The sequence below is a fragment of the Corylus avellana genome, chromosome 2, assembly GCF_965113065.1.
Source record: "Corylus avellana chromosome 2, dhCorAvel1.hap1.2, whole genome shotgun sequence".
In the NCBI taxonomy this organism is placed as follows: Eukaryota; Viridiplantae; Streptophyta; class Magnoliopsida; order Fagales; family Betulaceae; genus Corylus; species Corylus avellana.
The window spans coordinates 16,196,648-16,216,939 of record NC_142491.1 but is presented as its reverse complement, the minus strand read 5'-3'; the positions used below and the strand labels follow the sequence as shown (position 1 = coordinate 16,216,939).

General features: G+C 37.7%; 4 protein-coding genes across 4 annotated transcripts; 2 read left to right on the top strand and 2 right to left on the bottom strand.

The window, feature by feature from the left end:
* Positions 1-502: 502 nt before the first annotated feature.
* Positions 503-3,318, top strand: PDV2 (plastid division2). Its single transcript, XM_088513153.1, has 2 exons — positions 503-912; positions 2,549-3,318. Exons 1-2 carry the CDS (start codon positions 691-693, stop codon positions 3,194-3,196), a joined length of 870 nt encoding a protein of 289 aa, XP_088369279.1. The 5' UTR covers positions 503-690; the 3' UTR covers positions 3,197-3,318.
* Positions 3,319-4,779: 1,461 nt separating this feature from the next.
* On the top strand, positions 4,780-9,312 carry HB1 (hemoglobin 1). The gene is made up of 4 exons (XM_059582055.2): positions 4,780-4,984; positions 5,117-5,231; positions 6,526-6,642; positions 8,987-9,312. The coding sequence occupies exons 1-4, from the start codon at positions 4,872-4,874 to the stop codon at positions 9,122-9,124; spliced, it is 483 nt and encodes a 160-aa protein (XP_059438038.2). The 5' UTR covers positions 4,780-4,871; the 3' UTR covers positions 9,125-9,312.
* A 5,255-nt stretch (positions 9,313-14,567) lies between these two features.
* On the bottom strand, positions 14,568-14,918 carry LOC132170893 (uncharacterized). Its single transcript, XM_059582042.1, has one exon. It carries the CDS (start codon positions 14,916-14,918, stop codon positions 14,568-14,570), a length of 351 nt encoding a protein of 116 aa, XP_059438025.1.
* Positions 14,919-19,319: 4,401 nt separating this feature from the next.
* On the bottom strand, positions 19,320-20,292 carry LOC132167251 (Cysteine/Histidine-rich C1 domain family protein). The gene is made up of 2 exons (XM_059578162.2): positions 19,918-20,292; positions 19,320-19,826 (listed from the first exon to the last, which is right to left on the bottom strand). The coding sequence occupies exons 1-2, from the start codon at positions 20,257-20,259 to the stop codon at positions 19,452-19,454; spliced, it is 717 nt and encodes a 238-aa protein (XP_059434145.1). The 5' UTR covers positions 20,260-20,292; the 3' UTR covers positions 19,320-19,451.

The following is a 20,292-nucleotide window of genomic DNA, read 5'->3' as shown; positions in this document are numbered from 1 at the left end:
ATGGGATACTGAAACATGTTATTAAGATAAAGCTTCCATGATAATTTACATAAAACTTTAGTCGTTAGATGTTCACTAATACCTTTAACGTATCTCTATCCACTTTTAACAATTATTTATCTCTTTGATCCTCAAATCACGTCGTTTTAGTTCTATAAAATTCAGATAGGTAATGAGAGATGAGAGTCAAGGGCCGAGTGCTCTAGACAACTTAGATTGCGAGGTTCACTTATCTTAGATACTCGAGTTGGTACCTAGTGCCAAATTCCGCAAAATTCAGTCAAAATAATATCAGAAAATTCCAAAAAAAAAAAAAAAAGAAAAAAAAAGGCCCCTCAAGTATCTGATCAGATCCTTCAGTCCACTTTGAAAGGACTAAAAGAAAGAAAGAAAAAAAAATGAAGATTTATTTAAGTTTTTGAAGGAAAAGATTTGCATTTTGTTTTGACTTTGACAGAGACAATAAAGTGACTGAGAAATCTATCCGCTAAGGGAGCACCACAATCACTAATTAAAATAAGCCCAGGAACAGAGACACATCAAAACCTATTTTGGCGCTTCCCCAAACCCTTTTTCCCCAACTGAAACCGCATTCACTACAATTCAAACCCCGCTTCAGTATCGCCACCCCCACCACCCCCTCCTCACACCCACACGCACGCAGAGACAGAGAAAGAGAAAGAGAGAGAAATGGAAGATGGGGGAATTGGGTTAGTGCTGGCTAGAGCCACTGAGCTCCGATTGAAAATCAGCAATTGCATCCATAAGGCGACGACCGCTCCAAGCAATGGCCCAGAGCAAGAGGGTGACGACAAAGAGCAAGAAGAAGATGATGATGATGAGGAAATGGAGAGGATTTTGAACATTTGCGACGCCCTCGAATCCCTCGAGAACCAGCTCTCTTCCTTGCAGGTTTTGGCCTCAAAAACTCCCCCCCCCCCCCCCCCCCCCCCCTTTTTTTTTCTTGGTTAGGGCTTTTCTGTAAAAACCCTAACTTTGGAGTGTTCGCTTTTGAAAGTGCTCTAATTTTTGAACTTAATGTGTTTGATAGTTGTGTCTTTGTGTGTGAGAGATGGGTGTTAAAGCATTTCGCTTTTTTTTTTTTTTTTTTTTTTGCGTAATGTCAGTTGATGACACAAGGCAAAAATATGGACAGATACTGGAAGAGTGTAATATCCTGTATCGGGGTTAAGATGGTGTCATTGTGTCTAGAATTATGGGGTTATGACGAACATATTCGAAATTCTGAACGGTTATAAAAGTGAAGAGTGTTTGATTAACCCAGATGATAGAGCCTAATGGGTTATTATAGACCAAGTTGAATCTAGTTTTAAATTTATAAACATGTATACAAGTTTTATTTTATATTTTATATAATTCTTATTTATCTGGTGAAAAAGTTTCACGGGTGATAGTTAGTAACTTGGTATGTAGAATTGGTTTCAAGACCACTCTTGTTGGTTACAATTGTGCCATTTGGGTAAAACTTATTGGCTTGGAAACTGAAATTAGTTGAAGGAGAAAGTGTTAGTGTCATTTTCTCTGCTATAAGTTTTGGTATGATTAGAATCAGTGAGGCACTAATTAATTATTAAGTTTGACATCTACTAGAAATGGACACAGGCTCTAATATGCCATGGTGGGCACTGAATGGTCTCACTTCAACATAGGTGCAGGGTGTATATTGTGGAAAACCCCCAAGATAAAAGGCAAGGGTACCTGGCCCTGTGTAAGGTGTCCTTGCGGGACAGTTTCATGCACGCACGCACGCTCGTGCACACACACACACAGAATACCTTGTGATGTTTGTCTATTGTTGGTTCAAACATATACCGTCTTTATATAAGCTGTGTAACAGGCCAGTCGGCTGTAGTATGTTAAACCTAATTGGAACAAAACTATTATACCGTTTAACACATTTATCTTCCTACACATTTGGAAAACTAAAAAGGGACATTTATATTAAATGGAGATAGTTGTCATGCTTATGTCAATTATCATGTCATATGAGAAGTGTTAGACATGCTAATTTTCAGGGTAATCTTTTGAGCGTCACATATAGTGATGAAAATTCTAATATCAATTTGATTATTTTGTCTTGCCATGACCTAATGAGATTGCATAACATTTTCATGGTCTTTTGTCATGTCTAATTTCCTTCCAGTACTACCTGGAATGCTGCAGGAGTGTTGAGTGTCCTAGTGAGGTTTCCTTGGTAAAATAATGTGCAGCTACCTACCTCCCTCTCATAATATAAGGAATTAGTGATTCACCACCCCTCCTGGGCAAGCTTACCAGTTACTGGTTTATTTAATTCCAACATGTCTTCATTATATCAGTAAGTTGTCATAAGCCCAACACGAAACCTTTGCACCTACTTGGCATGCTTACTGGATGCTTGTTCATTTAATTCTGACGTATGTTCATTATAGTGTAAAACTTAGAATAAGAGTGTTATAAGTCCAACATGAAACCTTCATCATTATAGTAGAAGGATACATGCGAAACATAGCTTTTTGCAATCTTAACTGTTATATTTGATGTCTAGAGTTTGCAGCAACAACAACGATATGAAAGAGAAGTGGCCCTTGCTGAGATTGAAAACAGCCGTAAGATGTTACTTGATAAGCTCAATGAGTACAAAGGGAAGGATTTGGAAGTCATACATGAAGCTTCTGCTTTTGCTTGTGAAACAGTAGAGCCCAACAATGATCTCCTGCTGCCTCCATATCCAAGCCGGCCTCCAAAGTCCCTTTGTCTGGAGAATGGCTATCTGCCACCGTTTCCTAAGTCTTTACGGAATGGAAAAATCACCAGTGATCCAACAAATGAAGTGAAGAAGAATGTGAGCGAGTCAGCAAGAGGTCAAAGCCAATCTGGGTCCCAAGATTCAAGAAAAGGGTTGGGATTTTTTGTAGGCGCAGCAGGCAAGACGGTGCTTACTCTTGTTGGTTTGGTTTCTGTATTAAGCATGTCTGGGTTTGGACCCAATTTTGCAAAAAAAGATGCCCTTTTCAAGGTTTTGGGCTTGTTTCAGCAACCAGCAGCTGAGAAAAGGAGATCTAATATTCAATGCCCACCTGGGAAAGTCCTAGTGGTTGAAAACGGAGAAGCTCGGTGTCTTGTGAAAGAGAGAGTTGAAGTACCATTCTCCTCAGTTGTTGCAAAACCAGATGTAAACTATGGGTGTGGTTAGTTCTTGGTGTTCATTCTCCTTTTTTTGTATATCACATTTCCTGGTGATATGGCGTATTGAGTTTTTCTTCAATGGCCAACGGCCGTCATCATTTTTTGTTAGTAGTGATCTATTTGGCATGACCTTGTCTCTCTCTCTCTCTCTTTTTTTTTTTTTTTAATCTTATATGCTTTTAACATGCAAATTGCAAAATCCCCTGTTTTCCGATCCTATGCTCCCAGACGGAGCAGCCATACTTGCATTTCAAGGTATAGCCAAATTCCTTGAATAAGAATTAAGGCAACTGTCACGTCTGCTTCATCCTTCAATAAGGTATTACACATTCTTATGATGTCACTGATGACTTGCATGGCTCTTATGATGTCACTGATTACTCAACCAAGGACTCTTCAAATAAAAGTGAGGAGAAAATTCACTTTATCAAAATATTTTTTTATTATTAGTTTTAAACCAGTCAAAAGAGCCTGCATAATAACAATATGGTATATCTGTATAATACAACCTTTAGAACTTAGGAAGAGCCACTCCTATATAAATTGGGTGGACTGTACTTGCCAATTTATGGTTCAATAAATCCAAATTATTGGCATCGATCCACAAACTGCACTGCACAAGCCCACTGTTTCTGCCTTTCTGGGCACCAAATTACAGTACCAACGAACAGTATAGTAATAAATATAAATTGGCTCTACGACTACGAAGGGTTGAAAGGTTGTAAATTGGGTGCTTCGTAAATTGTAATACCACGTCCCTTCTAATAATATGAAAGCAAGAGAGGGAAGAGGATCCTCTCCACTCTCCAGAGAGATCACGTGGTTATAAATGGAACATTTTGTCTTATTAATATAAATAATAATAAAATATTATTTATATTTTAAAAATAAAATAATAAAAAATTAAAAAAAATGATTAAAAAATTAGAGTAGTTAGCCTATGGTTAGCCTCCCAGTTGGGTCTGGAGTGGTTCGACCACTCTCAAAGGCCAAATAAAAAAAAAAGATTTAGTTCTTGAGGTGGGCCGGGTGGCCAATCTACCCTTAAGGGCCATGAATGTGGCTTTATGGCATTTGGGGGTGGATCAATTTTTTTTTTTTTTTTTTTTTTTTTTTTTTTTTTTTTTTTATGATTCGGCCTTTAGGGTTTTGATTTGGCTATTAGAGGTGGTTAATCCACCCTTAAGGGTCATGGATTGGCTTTGGGCCAATTGGTACCAAGAAAGTACTCTTAACATAAGAAATTTATTTTAAAAGTTTAAATTAACATAAGAGAACATCAAGATTGATTTGATTTAATCATTGAACTAATATTCTAACACCTTTTTCATTTAATAAGTTGAAGAATAACCTAATGGTCAAGCTGCCCACCAGTAAGTCAATTCAATTCAACCCATGTAAATATAATATAAACATGTAATTAATATAAGGCAAAACCACTCAGGCCTCGCCATAATCAGCCGCCGGTTTTAGGCATGCGGAGTGGAGCAGGTTAAGCAGTGCTACGCACTACGTACGTGTTAGGAGGAAAATAAACCCCAAAAAAGAAATGGCCCTTGGAGCCATGAAGAGCCAAAAGCCTTGGTATTTAAGCTATCCCCATCCAATATTGGTCCACATCCCACAAATTAAATAGTCACCATTTTCAAACTCTCCTGCCATCGATCGTCTGACGAAAGAGCATGAACTCCTTGGAAGGAAGAGGGTTCAGTGAAGAGCAAGAGGCTCTGGTGGTTAAGTCATGGAATGCAATGAAGCCTAAAGCTGGGGAATTGGGTCTCAAATTCTTCTTGAAGTAAGCCATTCTTGTTGAATCTTTAATTTCTAATCCCACTTAATTAAATCATTATTTAATTTCCATATATTATATATATGTCATCACTCATCAATGGGTGTAGATGTTAATTTGAAGAAATGGGTTTTGTAGGATATTTGAGATTGCACCATCAGCTCAGAAGCTCTTCTCTTTCTTGAAAGACTCAAATGTTCCTCTTGAACGAAATCCAAAGCTTAAGTCCCATGCCACGTCTGTCTTCCTCATGGTAATTAGGACCTCTTTTTTTTTTTTTTTTTTTTTATTTTTTTATTTATTTATCACATACTACTGTATATGAAGATTGTTGACTGGCCACAGTCAAAATGGATTAAGTGTGTCAGTCAAAATTCATTTAAGAAAAAAAAAAAAAAATTGGTGTGATCTAGGCTATGTTTGATTTTTTTTTTCTACCTCAATAAACAATTCAAAATACAAACACCTGTAAAACAAAAGGGTGAAGTCCACTTAACCTTCTTAAATTACCACTCTAATGACGATTTACGTCCAAATTGTCAATTACGACAATTTACCCTCCAAACTACTAAAATAATGACAATATACCCTCAATGCTAGCAAAAATGATGAAATTACCTCTATAAAATTTTCATTAAGACAAAAATAACTTTAAAAATTTGGAAAAAAAAAAAAATTGGTATTTTTGTTTTTATTTTAGTAAGGGTAATTTCATCATTTTGTTAAAATTGGAGGTATATTGTCATTGTTTTGGTAGTTTAGGAAGTAAATTATCGTAATTGATAGTTTGGAGGGTAAATTGTCATTGGTGTGGTAGTTTGAGGGAGTTAAGTGAACTTTACCCAAACAAAAAACAAAAAAAACATTTTTTTACAGTTACATCGTGTCCAAACACTTCACAAATAAAAGCAAATGAAATAGACTAAGATACACCAACAAATATAAGGAACGGAATGTCCCCCAGAGGTAGCTCAATCGGCTAGAACCACACTTAATGAAGTGGAGGTCACTAGTTCGAATTCCCCTCCTCCCTCTTGTGCGGACATGTCAAAAAAAAAAAAAAAATATATATATATATATATATATATATATAAGGAACGGAATCTTTTCCATTTCAAAGGAAATGAAGAACGAAACATCATACTATTTCCCTTGATATGCATAGGGTCCTTTTGGCAAATGTACCATAGGGGCTGGGCCTGGGCCTGGGCCCTCTCATCAATGACTTATATTAGGCAGGCTTTCACTTGGGCCTAAGTTCAATAATGAGTACAGGCTAGGGGCTTCGTCTTTTATTTTTTGTTTTTCGTTTTCAAAATAAAAATATCAATAAATCACTAAATATTCAATGTTATTGAGCCTTCTATCAAACCAAAAATAAAAAAAAATACGTCGTTAAAGACCGACCATTTTTCCTTGTATTGGATATGAAATCTGTGATAGTTTATCTTCTAATTGATGGGCCGTAATTAAGAACAATAAGGATGTCAATTATATATGTTTGATTCATTATTGCATATATGTATATATATATGTATGTATTGCAGACTTGTGAATCAGGAGTGCAACTCCGGAAAGCCGGCAAAGTTACTGCGAGAGAATCAAGCTTGAAAAGGCTGGGTGCTGTACACTTCAAGCATGGGGTGGTCGATGAACATTATGAGGTACGTAGATTAATCCTCTATGTTAAATATATTGGATAATATATTAGAAGCGGAAGAAAGAGAGAGAAGAGAGAGAGAGAGCGAAAGCACACAATGGACTACATTGTATTGACTCTAATAATAATAATGAATATAGAAGCCTCTATTTATAGAGAGGCAAGTAACCTAATAGATTAAGGAAAGGTAAACCTAGTAGAATAAGGAAAGGTAAACCTAGTAGAATAAGAAAAGGTAAACCTAGTAGACTAATAATACCTAAAGAAGTAAATAACAAATATTCTTAACATCCCCCCTCAAACTCAATGTGTAAACTTGAGTTTGGATAAACGAAAAGGGAAAGAAAAAGGAATTCGCCGAAAAAGCTGCTTGTGCCGAAACAATTGCCGAAGTAACGCCATAAAAGTTGTTAAGGACCCGTGGATTCTGCCTGAATTTGAGCAATGCATTTAAGCTGGAGCTTGGTTCACTTGGTTATAATTTGACTTGAAAACCATATACTAGTAATGAAGTAGCACACCTGGTCGGCTGAGAAAAGTAGGTTCAGTTAAAAGGGGCTTGTTTGGCCCGTAACCCTTGGACTGTCTCGCCTGGTTGGCTGAGCTAAAGTCTGACCCAAAAATTCTAGCTAGTAGACCGTCTCGCCTGGTCGGCTGAGATAAGTAGGGCCGGTTGAAGAGGCTAATCATGTCTGAAACCCTTGGACCGTCTCGCCTAGTCGGCTGAGATAAGTAGGCCCGATTGAAGAGGCTAATCATGTCTGAAACCCTTGGACCGTCTCGCCTTGTCGGCTGAACTAAAGTCTGACTAGTAGACTGTCTCGCCTGGTCGGCTGAGATAAGCAGGGCCGGTTGAAGAGGCTAATCATGCCTGAAACCCTTGGACCGTCTCGCCTTGTCGGCTGAACTAAAGTCTGGCCCATCTAACTAGTAGACCGTCTCGCCTATCCGGCTGAGCTAAGTAAGGAGAAAAATGGCCGGTTGAAGAGGCTATTCAGTGACCGGTGATGGCGGCATTTGACAAGGCATCAGTGGGCCGGTTGAAAGGGGCTTCTTTGGCCCGAAAACCCATGGACCTAAGGAAAGATTGGTCTGACCCGAGAGTGCCATCCGCAAGAAGAATGAACCGGATTGAATTGCGCCAAAGAACAGGCTATAAAACCGAAGTGAACAAGCATAAACCAACTTGAACCGCATAAAACAAATGCCTAAATTTGAAGAAGAGACTTGTTTTCTGCCATATAGAGATGCCAAAAGCAAAAATAGACCATAAATTTGAAATCAGGACGAAAAATTGAGTAGAAAACACCTGGTCAACTTTTTCAGTGGTCAAAGTCAAAGTCAACGGTCAACGATTGAAAAGTCAATGCTGACGTGGCACTAATGACGTGGCAAGGTCTGACTCGATACTGCTGACGTGGAACACAGGCTGACGTGGCACTGATGACGTGGCACACATGATGACGTGGCACTGATGACGTGGCACGTAGGGTTGGCGTGGCTATGCTGACGTGGCAATTAGGGCTGACGTGGCAAGAATGGCGTGGCACGTGGGTGCGAAGGCGCGTGTGTACACGCGCGAACGGAGGAGGCTTTTGCTGGCGCGTGGATCTGACGCGCGTGAAGCATCGTATGGAGGATCTGAGGCCTGTTCTAGAATCACCGAGATGAAAGCTATTGATTGGTGGCCATGGAGAAGTGATCGGACCACCGTGGCGGCTGGTGGCGGAAGGGCAGTGGCGGAATTGCCAAAAATTTGGGCGGCGCGTGAGGGCGCGTGTAAGCCCCGATGGGGCTGTGTGCGGCGGCTCTGGGACGGTTGTCTTCCGGGTTTTCAAGCGGTATAGTGATACACTGATACACTGAAAACCTCGAGGAGAAGATAGAGAACCGTGAGAAGCAGAGAGAATGATTCGCCGGATAACACTAGCGGCACCGGAAAACGTCAAAGACGTTTATTGGAGGCCACAGAAAGGTGGCTCTGATACCATGTTAAATATATTGGATAATATATTAGAAGCGGAAGAAAGAGAGAGAAGAGAGAGAGAGAGCGAAAGCACACAATGGACTACATTGTATTGACTCTAATAATAATAATGAATATAGAAGCCTCTATTTATAGAGAGGCAAGTAACCTAATAGATTAAGGAAAGGTAAACCTAGTAGAATAAGGAAAGGTAAACCTAGTAGAATAAGAAAAGGTAAACCTAGTAGACTAATAATACCTAAAGAAGTAAATAACAAATAATATTCTTAACACTCTAAAACCCTGTCTTTTTTTTTTTTGGAAAAGTTAAGGTAAGTGATTATTAATTTGCATGGGTTTGGAAATGGTTCACTGCGCGCAGGTGACAAAGTTTGCGCTACTGGAAACAATAAAGGAAGCGGTGCCGGAAATGTGGTCACCGGAGATGAAGAATGCATGGGGAGAAGCTTATGATCAGTTGGTTGCTGCTATCAAATCTGAAATGAAGCCTTCGTCTTAATTAGTTAGACTTTTTGAGATTTAAATTAATTAATAAGCTTGAAATAATCTGTGAGAAATCGCAAGCGTTATGTATGTGACTGACTACATATGCTTGGGAGCTAGCAGCTAGCAATGTGTTTTTTTGGGTTCGTACATTATTTTGGTTTACATGTGAAATATTAATGCAATTTTAATTATCTTCTAGCTTATGCTTTTGGGTCTACATATAATTCCCGAGGCTTTTTGGTATATGTTAAAAACCCCTATGTATATGAAGACAATAACACTCAAGACACTACAAACAAATTAGCTTTTAATGACGTGGCAACTGTTCATTAATTATTACCACGTCACCATATTGTGACATGTGAGTTGCCGACACGTTACCAGAATGCTTACTAACGTGTCATTTTCCACATGTCACCAAATGGTGACATGTGGAAAATGCCACGTTACCATAAGATGACGTGTTAAATGAACACATCATCTTATGGTAACGTGTGCAATGGACACGTTATTAAATAGTAACGTGTCATATTGACACGTTACCATATTGTGACGTGTCAAGTTGACACGTCACAATATGGTAATGTGTTAGGATGCCACGTTACCATTTTTGTAACGTGTTGCCACGTTACCATTTTTGTAACGTGTTGAATTAACACGTTACCATTTGGTAACGTGTCAACTTAACACGTTACAATTTTGTAACATGTTAAATTGACAAATGGTAATGTGTCAATTTAATACGTTACAAAAATTGTTAAAAATTTTAAAAAATTAAAAAATAAATTGTTTTAGAAATTTGATGATAAAAAAATTGTTTCAGTGACTTCTTGCATTATTTGTTAGATGAGAAGTTTTTTTTTTTTTTTTTTAATTTTTTTTTTTTATACAAGTGTTGAATCTTGTAAACAATCATTTGATTCCGTTGATATTCATTCTATTATTATTATTATTATCAAATTTAGTACGTGTATTAATAATTCAAACTATAATAAGTTATAAAAATTTGAGCCATATATATTATAAATTTAGTGAGAGTGATGAGTTGTTAAACATACATAGAAAAAAGGAAATGGGGGCTTAGGACTTTGTGGCAGACAGATCATGATTGCATGCAATGCTATAGTTAAATTTAGTGACTCTTTAGCAATTTGATAGAGCAATTATGAAAAGAGCTAGATTCTTAATAACCCTATCAATTAACCAAAGGGAACTTGATGCAAGCACTGAACAGGGTAAAAATATGCACGCCATATTTTAAGTAAACATGAAATAAACTTGAGCAATAAATTATAAAGTTTATATAAACTAATGAAATAAATAAACAATACTATCATACTTTATAATTATAAAGTATATACTATAGGTTTTTTTCTTACTATATTGTCATATTTTAAGATGTTTATATTATGGTTTATGTTTTGCATTATATATATATATATCAACTTAGCTTAATATAAAGCTTAATAATTGCAAGTATATATTAATATAAAGCTTTATATTAAGTATTAAGTATATTTAGCTTAATATTTAGGGTTAAATACTCCAAAAGTCCCTGTGGTTTCACAACTTTATTTTTTTCCCCCTGAGGTTTCATTTTTATCACAGGAGGTCCCTGTGGTTTTGATAAGTGATCAAATTAGTCCATCCGTTAGTTGACCGTTAATTGACCGTTAAACTGACACGTGGACCAATCAGACGTCGACACGTGGCACATATTAATTTTTTTTAATTAAAAAAAAATGTTTTTTTTTTAATTAAAAACAAATATTTTTTTTTTAAAAAAAAAAAAAAAGAAAAAGAAAAATCGGAAGAAACTGGGGGTGGCTCGGCCACCCCCTTGGGGCCCAAGGGGGTGGCCGAAACCACCCCCGGTACCCACTGGGGGTGGCTCGGCCACCCCCATGGAGCCTTGGGGGTGGCCGAAACCACCCCCAACCCCTTGGTGCCCAGGGGGTGGCTCGGCCACCCCCATCCGGCTAGATGGGGGTGGCCTGGCCACCCCCATGGCCAAAGGGGGTGGCCGAGCCACCCCCAAATTGCCAAGGGGGTGGCTCGGCCACCCCCAGTTTCTTACGATTTTTCTTTTTTTTTTTTTTTTTTTTTTTTTTAAATATTTTTTTTTAATTAAAAAAAAAATTAAAAAAAATTAATATATGTGCCACATGTCGACGTCTGATTGGTCCACGTGTCAGTCCGTACAGTCAACTAACGGTCAACTAACGGATGGACTAATTTGGTCACTTATCAAAACCACAGGGACCTCCTGTGATAAAAATGAAACCCCAAGGGGGAAAAAATAAAGTTGTGAAACCCCAAGGACTAATTTAGTATTTAACCCTAATATTTAATATAAAGCTTAATAAATTATAATATAATTAAGCTTTGTATTAAATATGATTTACTCTAGAGTTGATCACTAGATATTGTTTATCCTCGGATTTGGCATGATGAGGTGAGGATCTGAAATTCTTTGTCTAAATTACACGCAATTTGGGTAGAGAAATGTGGTGTCCGAGTGTCTCGGGCAAGTGGGCCCTAAACCCCATATTGCCTAGAGGCTAGAGCACTTGAGCCCCGCACCAAATTTCAAGAAATTCCGAGCCATTTTGTATATGGTTTTGTGCATGTCTATGTATATCCTCTAGGGTGGTTATTCATTCTTCTCTTCAATAATTAAGTAAATATTTGGGTCTAAGGGGGCGTTTGGCAACGGGGTTGTTGCCCACCTAGATACTGTGCAGCGTTGGTAATGGTGCCTTCCAACACGTGACCATAGACTGATTTTGTAAAATTACTTTTTTACCCTCTCCTACACGCTTTCATTCCCTCGCTCACACTCTCTGTCACTTCGGCCAACGGACACCGGACACCGGCGTCGCCAAACTAGGCAGAGCCTTCGACCAATGGCTCTTGGTAACCAATGGCAGAGCCTTTGACCAAGATCATACCGCTCTTGAAGGATGAACTGGACATCGTGATCCCCACGATCCGGAACCTGGATTTCTTGGAGATGTGGAGGCCGTTCTTCGAGCCGTACCACCTGATCATAGTCCAGGATAGTGACCCGTCGAAGACCATCAAGGTCCTAGAGGGGTTCGACTATGAGCTTTACAACCGCAACGACATCAATCGGGTTCTGGGTCCTAAGGGCTATGTTTGCGAACAGGCCGGGCCGGCACTGTAGCTGGAACGGCACTGTTCCAGCTACAGTGCTAGCAGCAAAAATTGACTTTTTGCTCTTTGTTTTTTTTTTTTTTTTTTAATAAAGCAAAATATTAAAAAAAAAAAGAAAAAAAAAAAAAAGAAAAAATGAGGAGAAAGGGGTGGTGTTCCAGCCACCCCTTGGCCAAAATGGGGTGGCCAGACCACCCCATTTTTGGCCAAGGGGGTGGCTGGAGCCACCCCCTGGCCGATCTGGGGGTGGTTGAACCACCCCCATGGCCAAGGGGGTGGTTCGGCCACCCCCTTGGCCAAAAAAAAAAAAAAAATGCGGACTGGGTGCATTTGGGGTGGCCGGACCACCCCCAAGGGGCTGGGGGTGGTTTCAGCCACCCCATACCGGCCGTATGGGGTGGCCGAAACCACCCCCAGCCCCTTGGGGGTGGTCCGGCCACCCCAAATGCACCCAGTCCGCATTTTTTTTTTTTTGGCCACCCCATTTTTGGCCAAGGGGGTGGCTGGAACCACCCCCTTCTCCTCATTTTTTCATTTTTTTTTTTTTTTTTTTTAAAAAAAAAAAGAGCAAAAAGTCAATTTTTGCTGCTGGCACTGTAGCTGGAACAGTGCCGTTTCAGCTACAGTGCCGGCCCGGCCTGTTCGCAAACATAGCCCTTGGCTTCTTGCATTTCCTTCAAGGACTCTGCCTATCGGTGCTTTGGCTTCCTGATCTCCAAGAAGAAGTATATTTTCACTATCGATGATGACTGCTTCGTAAGCTCTTTTTATTATCTTCCTGGTCACCTCGCTCTTTTTATTATCCAAATATGTAAATTTTCATATTTTGTATATGCAGGTAGCCAAAGACCCATCTGGGAAATATATATAAACGCACTTGAGCAGCACATTAAAAATGTCCTAACTCAAGAAGTGAAGGATCTCATGCAGGAGGGGTGGGGGACGCCTGATATGCGGGAAAAAAACTCAAAAGGTTGCAGAGAAAGCTAAGGGCAATATGGAAATAGTGTGTGAAATATTGATGGTCAACTAGTCAAAAGATGAACAGTATTTAGAACAAGGCTGTTGACAAACGAAGCCTTATTGTGGAATGGTTTAACACGTACAATTCGACTAAGATACAAATTAAATAACGCAATGCTTATGGATTTAGCTTTTTGGTCTCGACAATTATTTCTTTGGTTACTTACAGAACATAAATCACTTACAATGACTTATGTATTTTAGAGCCTGTTTGAGTTTACGTTTGAAAAATAGAGCTTTTAAGTCAAAAATAACTTTTTGGCAAAAGCTTCATTTTAAAGCTTTTGTCAAAAGTGTGTTTTGGCTATTTTTAGGTTTTTTGTATCTTTAAAAACATTTTTAATTTTTTTTACCTAACAAATATATGTATTTTCTTTAAATGGACTTTTTGAATGTTAATTAAAAACACTTTTAAGCCTCTCAATCACAATCACAAACAGGCCCTTAGAGTTGTATGTAAAATGGCTAATCGTCTATTCGATTTTCTAAACCATATATTTTAGCTACAATATTGCTTTTCCAAATGTGAGAAAATATTGTGCACCATTGAATAAGTATTTTGTACTTTTCTTTTTCCCACTCTCTCTTTCATCAGGAGCAAATATATGTTAATTTGTAAAATAAAATATAAATAGAATATTTAAATAATATAAAGAAATAATAGATAATTAGATATAAAACACATTCGAAAAGTCATTATTAGCTTAAAAAAAAATTTTAATTAACTTTTTAAAATAGAAATGTAAAGAGTCTCTAATTGATTGCATGCTCTTTGACGTTGTAATAATATATAGTCTATATTGACGGTATAGCAACGGCCAATTGAGCTGAACTATTTGAATACGCGTAAGGTGCCAGAATGAATTTTTGAAAGTTGCCAATGACGTACGTACGAAGTTTCTTGTAAACTTTTGAGGTCATATATAATTCTTGCTATAATTAATAATCTTAAATCAAAGCCCTTAATTAGCTCTGATTTAATACATAAATTAAAGTGCAAAGATTATAAAGCCCTTAATTGCTCATGATCATCAGCTTGGCTCTAGTAATAAGACAATTAAGCTGCCGGCCAGTTGGAGATGCCAACCTTGTTCCCAACAATCTGGCGTTCGTTGGTGGCCTCCTCGATCGCCAAAGATGTCACTTAATCATGACTATGAGGCCGCAGTTTTAATTAGAACATCCTTCAAGTGTACGTAACATGATGATCATATGATGTATTTGACAATTTAGAGGTTTTCATTGATGATGAGTAGCTAGCCTCTGCCTGCATGAGCAAGTGCAGCATGAGCCTTGATGGCTAGCGCGCACAAGTCTTGGAGAGAAAGTAGTGCTTGGGATTTGGAGAGTGGCATCATGAAGTAAATTTGGCCAAGCTGTAGCTCATCATTTTGGGGCATGATGGGCACTTGGGAGTTGATGTACATGGATTCTGAGCTGCTGAGGAAGCAGTTTGGGTTCTGGGAGAGGACGTGTCCGGCTTTGATTGGGTGCCTGAACTCTTGCAGCCTTCCATCCAAGTGAATTATCTTGACTGTCGATGGCCAGTACTTAAGGGCTATCCCATCTTTCCTTGTGTACTGATCAGAAGATGCACAGATACCCATATCTCTCTCTATATGTATATATCTTAATTCCGTGAGTGAGAGAGAAAGAGAGAGAGAGAGAGAGGGGGTGGGGAATCTTGTTGCTTTGGGATTTGAGGAGGGGGGGGGGGGGGGGGGGGGGGACGAGTTTGGGAATTTGTGGTATATATAGGCAAAGAAAAAGCAATGAAAATGATATATGGATTCATGATCAACCCGCGTCTAAAGTTGGTGCTCCTAATTGATCGTTTTATGTCTAAGGAATTGTTTGTAATTGCGTTTGAGAAGTAGAACGTTTAAGTTAAAAAAAAATTTTGAGCAAAAGCTCAACTTTTGTCGAAAGTGTTTTTTTTTTTTTGTCATTTTTAGGCTTTTTGGACCCTTAAAAGTGCTTTTAATATTTTTTACCAAACGAGTATTTTTTTCTTCAAACAGACTTTTTGAATGTTAAAAACACTTTTACGCTCTTCAAACGCAATTCTAAACAAATCCTAAAAAAGTTAAAAATATATGTGGTTGTTGTAGTTTTTACTTTTTACTACAATTTTTTTAGTACAAATTTAGTCGTCAATCAGTAATGTTATGTATAGTATTACGTGACAATTCATGTTTTAGTAATTAAATTCACGTCCAATTATAAACATATTGAATAATTTATATTTTAGTGGTTTACATAATAAATATTACATTAAAAAGACTATCTATCAAGAACAAAGGAAAGAGCAAGGCAATTAAGGAAACATTACTGGGAAAAAAAAGAAAACAAGTGATTGGGCAGAAATGGGTATACATTTTAATGGTCGGTATTTCATGTTCACACCACCTTTAAGAGTTTACTCGTTTAAAGAATAATACTGGTCATTTAGATAGCGCGGCCTCCATGGTTGTGTTCTAGGAAACCAAACGGAAAGTACGAGGAAGCATAATTTATAGAACCTGATCATCTTATCTTTGCCTTCAATCATTGCTTATACACATGAATCTGAATTGTCTAAACATGTTTCCAAAGTGCCTTTTTTTTCTCATGTAAGTCTGAATATGTAAGATGGAAGTGGCTAGCTAGAAGCCTATAATATTAATGGTCCAAGAAGAAGAGAAAGAGAAATGTTGAAAGAGAAGTATGAAGAGGTGACGAAGAAGAGTGAGTAGGTAGAAGAAAGAGACGACCGAGTTGCCAACAAGTCACGCACTTGACTTGTTGGCAACTCGGTCGTCTCTTTCTTCTACCTACTCACTCTTCTTCGTCACCTCTTCATACTTCTCTTTCAACATTTCTCTTTCTCTTCTTCTTGGACCATTATTATCAAATGAAGTTTCGACCAGACCCGGCACTCAAACGAAAAACAAAATGGGACAAAGCCAAAATAGTCAAAAGAGGAAGCGTATCCCCTGCTCCAAAACTATACCCTTTCCATTTCCCATTCTAATTTTTTTTTTACAAAGGCGACTTCAGTATTTCTTTTTCTTTTATTTTTCGACTGTCTTGTGATTAATATTGTAAACATTAATTATTTAGTCAAAAATGTTTCAATGGACAAAAATAAATTTAGAAATATCAAATGGTAGTTTTATTTATTTATTTTTTTAAAATTCCAATCTCATTGAAAAAGGATCACAAGCATAACACTATTACATCATAGAGCAAAAAGCTCTGAAAAATCATAGCCGAAGCTACGAGATTATAAATCATAGATGATTACATAAAAATCAAATATTCAAAACCTATCTATGACATCAATATTTGCTAACTTATGACTACTTTTCAGTTGTAACACCAGATTTGTTCTAAACAGACTCAACTCAATGCATAGGTAGCTCATCTTCCTCGCTTTAAAAATGGATCACTTCTGTCTAATATGCAAACAGACTATATATATATATATATATATATAGAGAGAGAGAGAGAGAGAGAGAGAGAGAGATGGGTCAAGTTCAGAAAACCAAGGCAAAAATTACAGAATTAAGTTCAACTGTCACCGCTGAAGTACCTTCTTCTTCCATGTTTTTTCCCAATTAGTATATGAGCATTATTCTATTGGGAGAATCTCAAAAAAGAACAAAAAAAACAAAAAACAAAACAAAAATGACATATTGAGTCCTCATATTCCTTACAGAATTAATGTTTATATTCTTTTATAGGGTCTTTAAGTTTAGTTCAAGGGACCTCCACCCAAAGGGAAGGTTCTTCCAAAGGGATTTGATGATTTAATACTGTCCTACTAACAGTAATATAAAGCACTTGAATTATTATGAATATGTTATTATTATTCTTATTATTATAAAAAGGGATAAACGTTTTTATTCAAATTGGTTTGAAATTTTTTTTTCTTTCGATCTACCCTATTAAGATGACATGTGTCATTGAAACATATAATTCTCATATATGCGTTAAAACACGTCAATTTAGTAGTTTGAATTAGAAGAAGCTTCCTCCCACTCAAAATTGTAGTTTTTTTTTTTTGATGAATAAGGTACTATTTCATTCAACAACTGAACCAGCTACCATCAAACTAGTAAACTGGACAACACAAAAGGAGACTACATATCAGACTCCTTACAAACCAACAAGCTAAACTTGAACAATTCAACAAACAAAATTCATATATTTTGTTCTAATATATATATATATATATATATTTTTTTTTCATAGGAAGATTCCAACTTCTACCTAGAACAACATTCTCCAAACACAAATAGAATATGCCCTTACCCAAAATTCTGGAACTAATTAACTTCAATCACTTTCAGAACCTGCTCCTCTGCTTTTGGGGTGCCACCATGTTTGATCTCACTTTCAGATTCTTTTTTGTCTTTTTACCGAACTATAAACTTATGTTGTTGGGCTTATCATGATGATAGCTAGTTTTCTTGGTCTATGTTGAGCGAGGTTTAACTCGGATAGACATCACAACAATTTTATTATTTAAATTGTTAAGCAATTCAAGCAGCAAATGTGAGAGAATTTTTAGGGAATCTAGATATCTGAACAAGTCCCGAACAACTCACGTTTTGCTCAAATAGGTGTGTTTCATAAGAGCTTTCTCACAATTTTCTTACTAGCAATTCAAGTAGCAAATGTGAAAAAGTTTTTATGGGATTCACCTACCTGAACAAGTCTCAAATGGTCCGCCTTTTACTCGAACAAGTGTACCTCATAAGAAGTTTCTCGTGTTTAGTATCAAAATTATTAAAAATTCAAATCCGGTCAACTCAACTAGGTACAAATTTTGGTCCTTGAGGCAAAAGTTTCTTATCCTAGAATGGAGACTATCTAGTCTTCCTACAAATTTGGGCAGAGATTGGGCCTATTAGGGTGAGCTAATTTAGGGATTGTGAAAACAAGGCCGAGGAGGAGGTGCATTTTTGCCTTGGTTCATTTGAATTTTTCAAATGAGATCCCTGGCCCAAAAAGTTTATAAAGCTCAGAAAAGGTTGAGACCAAAAAAATTATTCCAATGAGGTGAAGACTTAACTTTAATCTCTCTCTCTCTCTCTCTCTCTCTCTCTCTCTCTCTTTATACACACATTGCCCACCTAAATTATTCCAAGAGCATTCTTGAAATTAAAGATTAGCTAGTATGTTTATTTGCTTCATTAAATACATGTTTATCTAGCTACCTAGCTATCCCATGTTTTAATGCCAAGCGTAAGATTTCCACTTTAATAATTAAAATCTTATTTAAATGAACAAAAGGCAATTCCATGTAATATTCAATATTATTTCTGAAAAAGACCAGCATATTGAGACTAAAACTCGAAGCAAAGAAAAGAGATTAATTTATGAGTTCCATTGGGGGAAGAATTAATTTTTTATAAAAAAAAATTATGTTAATTAAATTAGTGAGGATCAATTTCAAGGGATTCATCTAGCCATTCTTCACTCTATTAAAGTACCCCGTGAATCATTTAAGTTGAGTTTGGATATTTTATGTAATTTGGGTTGTCTCATATAGAGGGCGCTACGAGGTCACTTGTCCCAGACAGGTGGGCTCTACATCCTGAGCTTTCGAACCAGGTGAACCGCATACCCGCCTTTCTGTAGACTCTATAAATCATATATAATTGTCTCTCTATAGTACTCCATGGGGCAATTTAGGCAAGTGAATTGCAGGAACCTTATCCAAGGATGTTTTTTTTTTTTTTTTATTCAAAGCGGGAGAGGAGGAAAAGGGGAATTGAGGAACCTTATCCAAGGATTTATCTTTTAATTAGCTAGCTACTATTTGTGTGAGTACAGCCGCTTTATTTCAAAAGAGTTTGGTTAATTATAGGTGTTTTTGATGATATTCTGTTAGGCCTAATTTTGCTTTAACTTGATCGATCAGCACATATCAAATTATATAGTAAAGTATTAAAAATAATTAATTAATCAAAGTATTTAATTTAGAGAACCTTGGGTATTATATCATATAGAGGATTTATTTACATACATGACCATTATCCACGAGATATAAACCCAGATTCAACATTAATATAACCTACAAGCACAAGCACACGCACCAAACATACCACAACCCGCAAAATCCCATTCCGATTCAACCAACCATGCACACATCATCCTCGCATGAAGGACCCAATAACTCCGGCAATCAGAGTCGTCGGATCTCCGAGCACCGCCGATATAACAAACTGCACGGCTAATCCAGCCAGCTCACAACACTTTTTCACCTTCCCCTTGCTCTTATGGTGGTGGTTCTGAAGCGTATTTTTAAGGCTAGGAATTCTGGTCTCGATGCTCCTAGCTTTTCCACGTCCGACGTAGATATCCGGCCAGCTTTCCATCAACATCTCCCTCACACACGCCACATGCAAATTGTACTTCTTGCACGTAGACCTATAGCTCCAGCTCCGCCCCTTCCGCCCACACTTGTGGCACGCCGAGCTCACTTTCCTATAAAGATACAACTTGACTTCTCCGTCATCGAGTACCTGTTAGAATATAAATTAAATAATTAAATAAATTAATTTTTATTAACTACTATTTGAGAATAAGTGGTAATTAATTTAAGAGCGAGCGCACCATGGGGAGCTTGGCGCAACATGGGTGGAGATCGAACCCGCACGACTTGCAGTGGTAGACGAAACCCTTGATGTCCTTTTCGCACGCGTTGCAGAATCGCGGAACGTTTCCGGGTGGCCGGGAGAGGAACTGGAAGGAGCATTTTGTGTAGAAAGGATGGACGATGGAGGAGGAAGGGATTGCGCAGTGCATGTGGAGGTCGAAGTCACACATGCCGCATCTGTAGCGCGACCCAATGCCTACTTCCTTGCAGCCATCGCACTTGAATGGGAATTCTGTGTACTCAAATTTGAGAGTGTGTTGAGGGTGGCTGAAGTGGGATAATATTTCGTTGTATTTCATGGCTTAATTTTTGTGGTTATATGGTAAAGATGA

Excerpts from the sequence above, each read along its gene's own strand:
- PDV2 (XM_088513153.1), top strand. The coding sequence starts at position 691 with ATGGAAGATGGGGGAATTGGGTTAGTGCTGGCTAGAGCCACTGAGCTC. Across the intron at positions 913-2,548 it reads ACCAGCTCTCTTCCTTGCAG|AGTTTGCAGCAACAACAACG; the intron begins GTTTTGGCCTCA and ends TTTGATGTCTAG.
- HB1 (XM_059582055.2), top strand. The coding sequence starts at position 4,872 with ATGAACTCCTTGGAAGGAAGAGGGTTCAGTGAAGAGCAAGAGGCTCTG. Across the intron at positions 4,985-5,116 it reads GGTCTCAAATTCTTCTTGAA|GATATTTGAGATTGCACCAT; the intron begins GTAAGCCATTCT and ends TGGGTTTTGTAG. Across the intron at positions 6,643-8,986 it reads TGGTCGATGAACATTATGAG|GTGACAAAGTTTGCGCTACT; the intron begins GTACGTAGATTA and ends CACTGCGCGCAG.
- LOC132170893 (XM_059582042.1), bottom strand. The coding sequence starts at position 14,918 with ATGGGTATCTGTGCATCTTCTGATCAGTACACAAGGAAAGATGGGATA.
- LOC132167251 (XM_059578162.2), bottom strand. The coding sequence starts at position 20,259 with ATGAAATACAACGAAATATTATCCCACTTCAGCCACCCTCAACACACT. Across the intron at positions 19,827-19,917 it reads GTTGCGCCAAGCTCCCCATG|GTACTCGATGACGGAGAAGT; the intron begins GTGCGCTCGCTC and ends ATATTCTAACAG.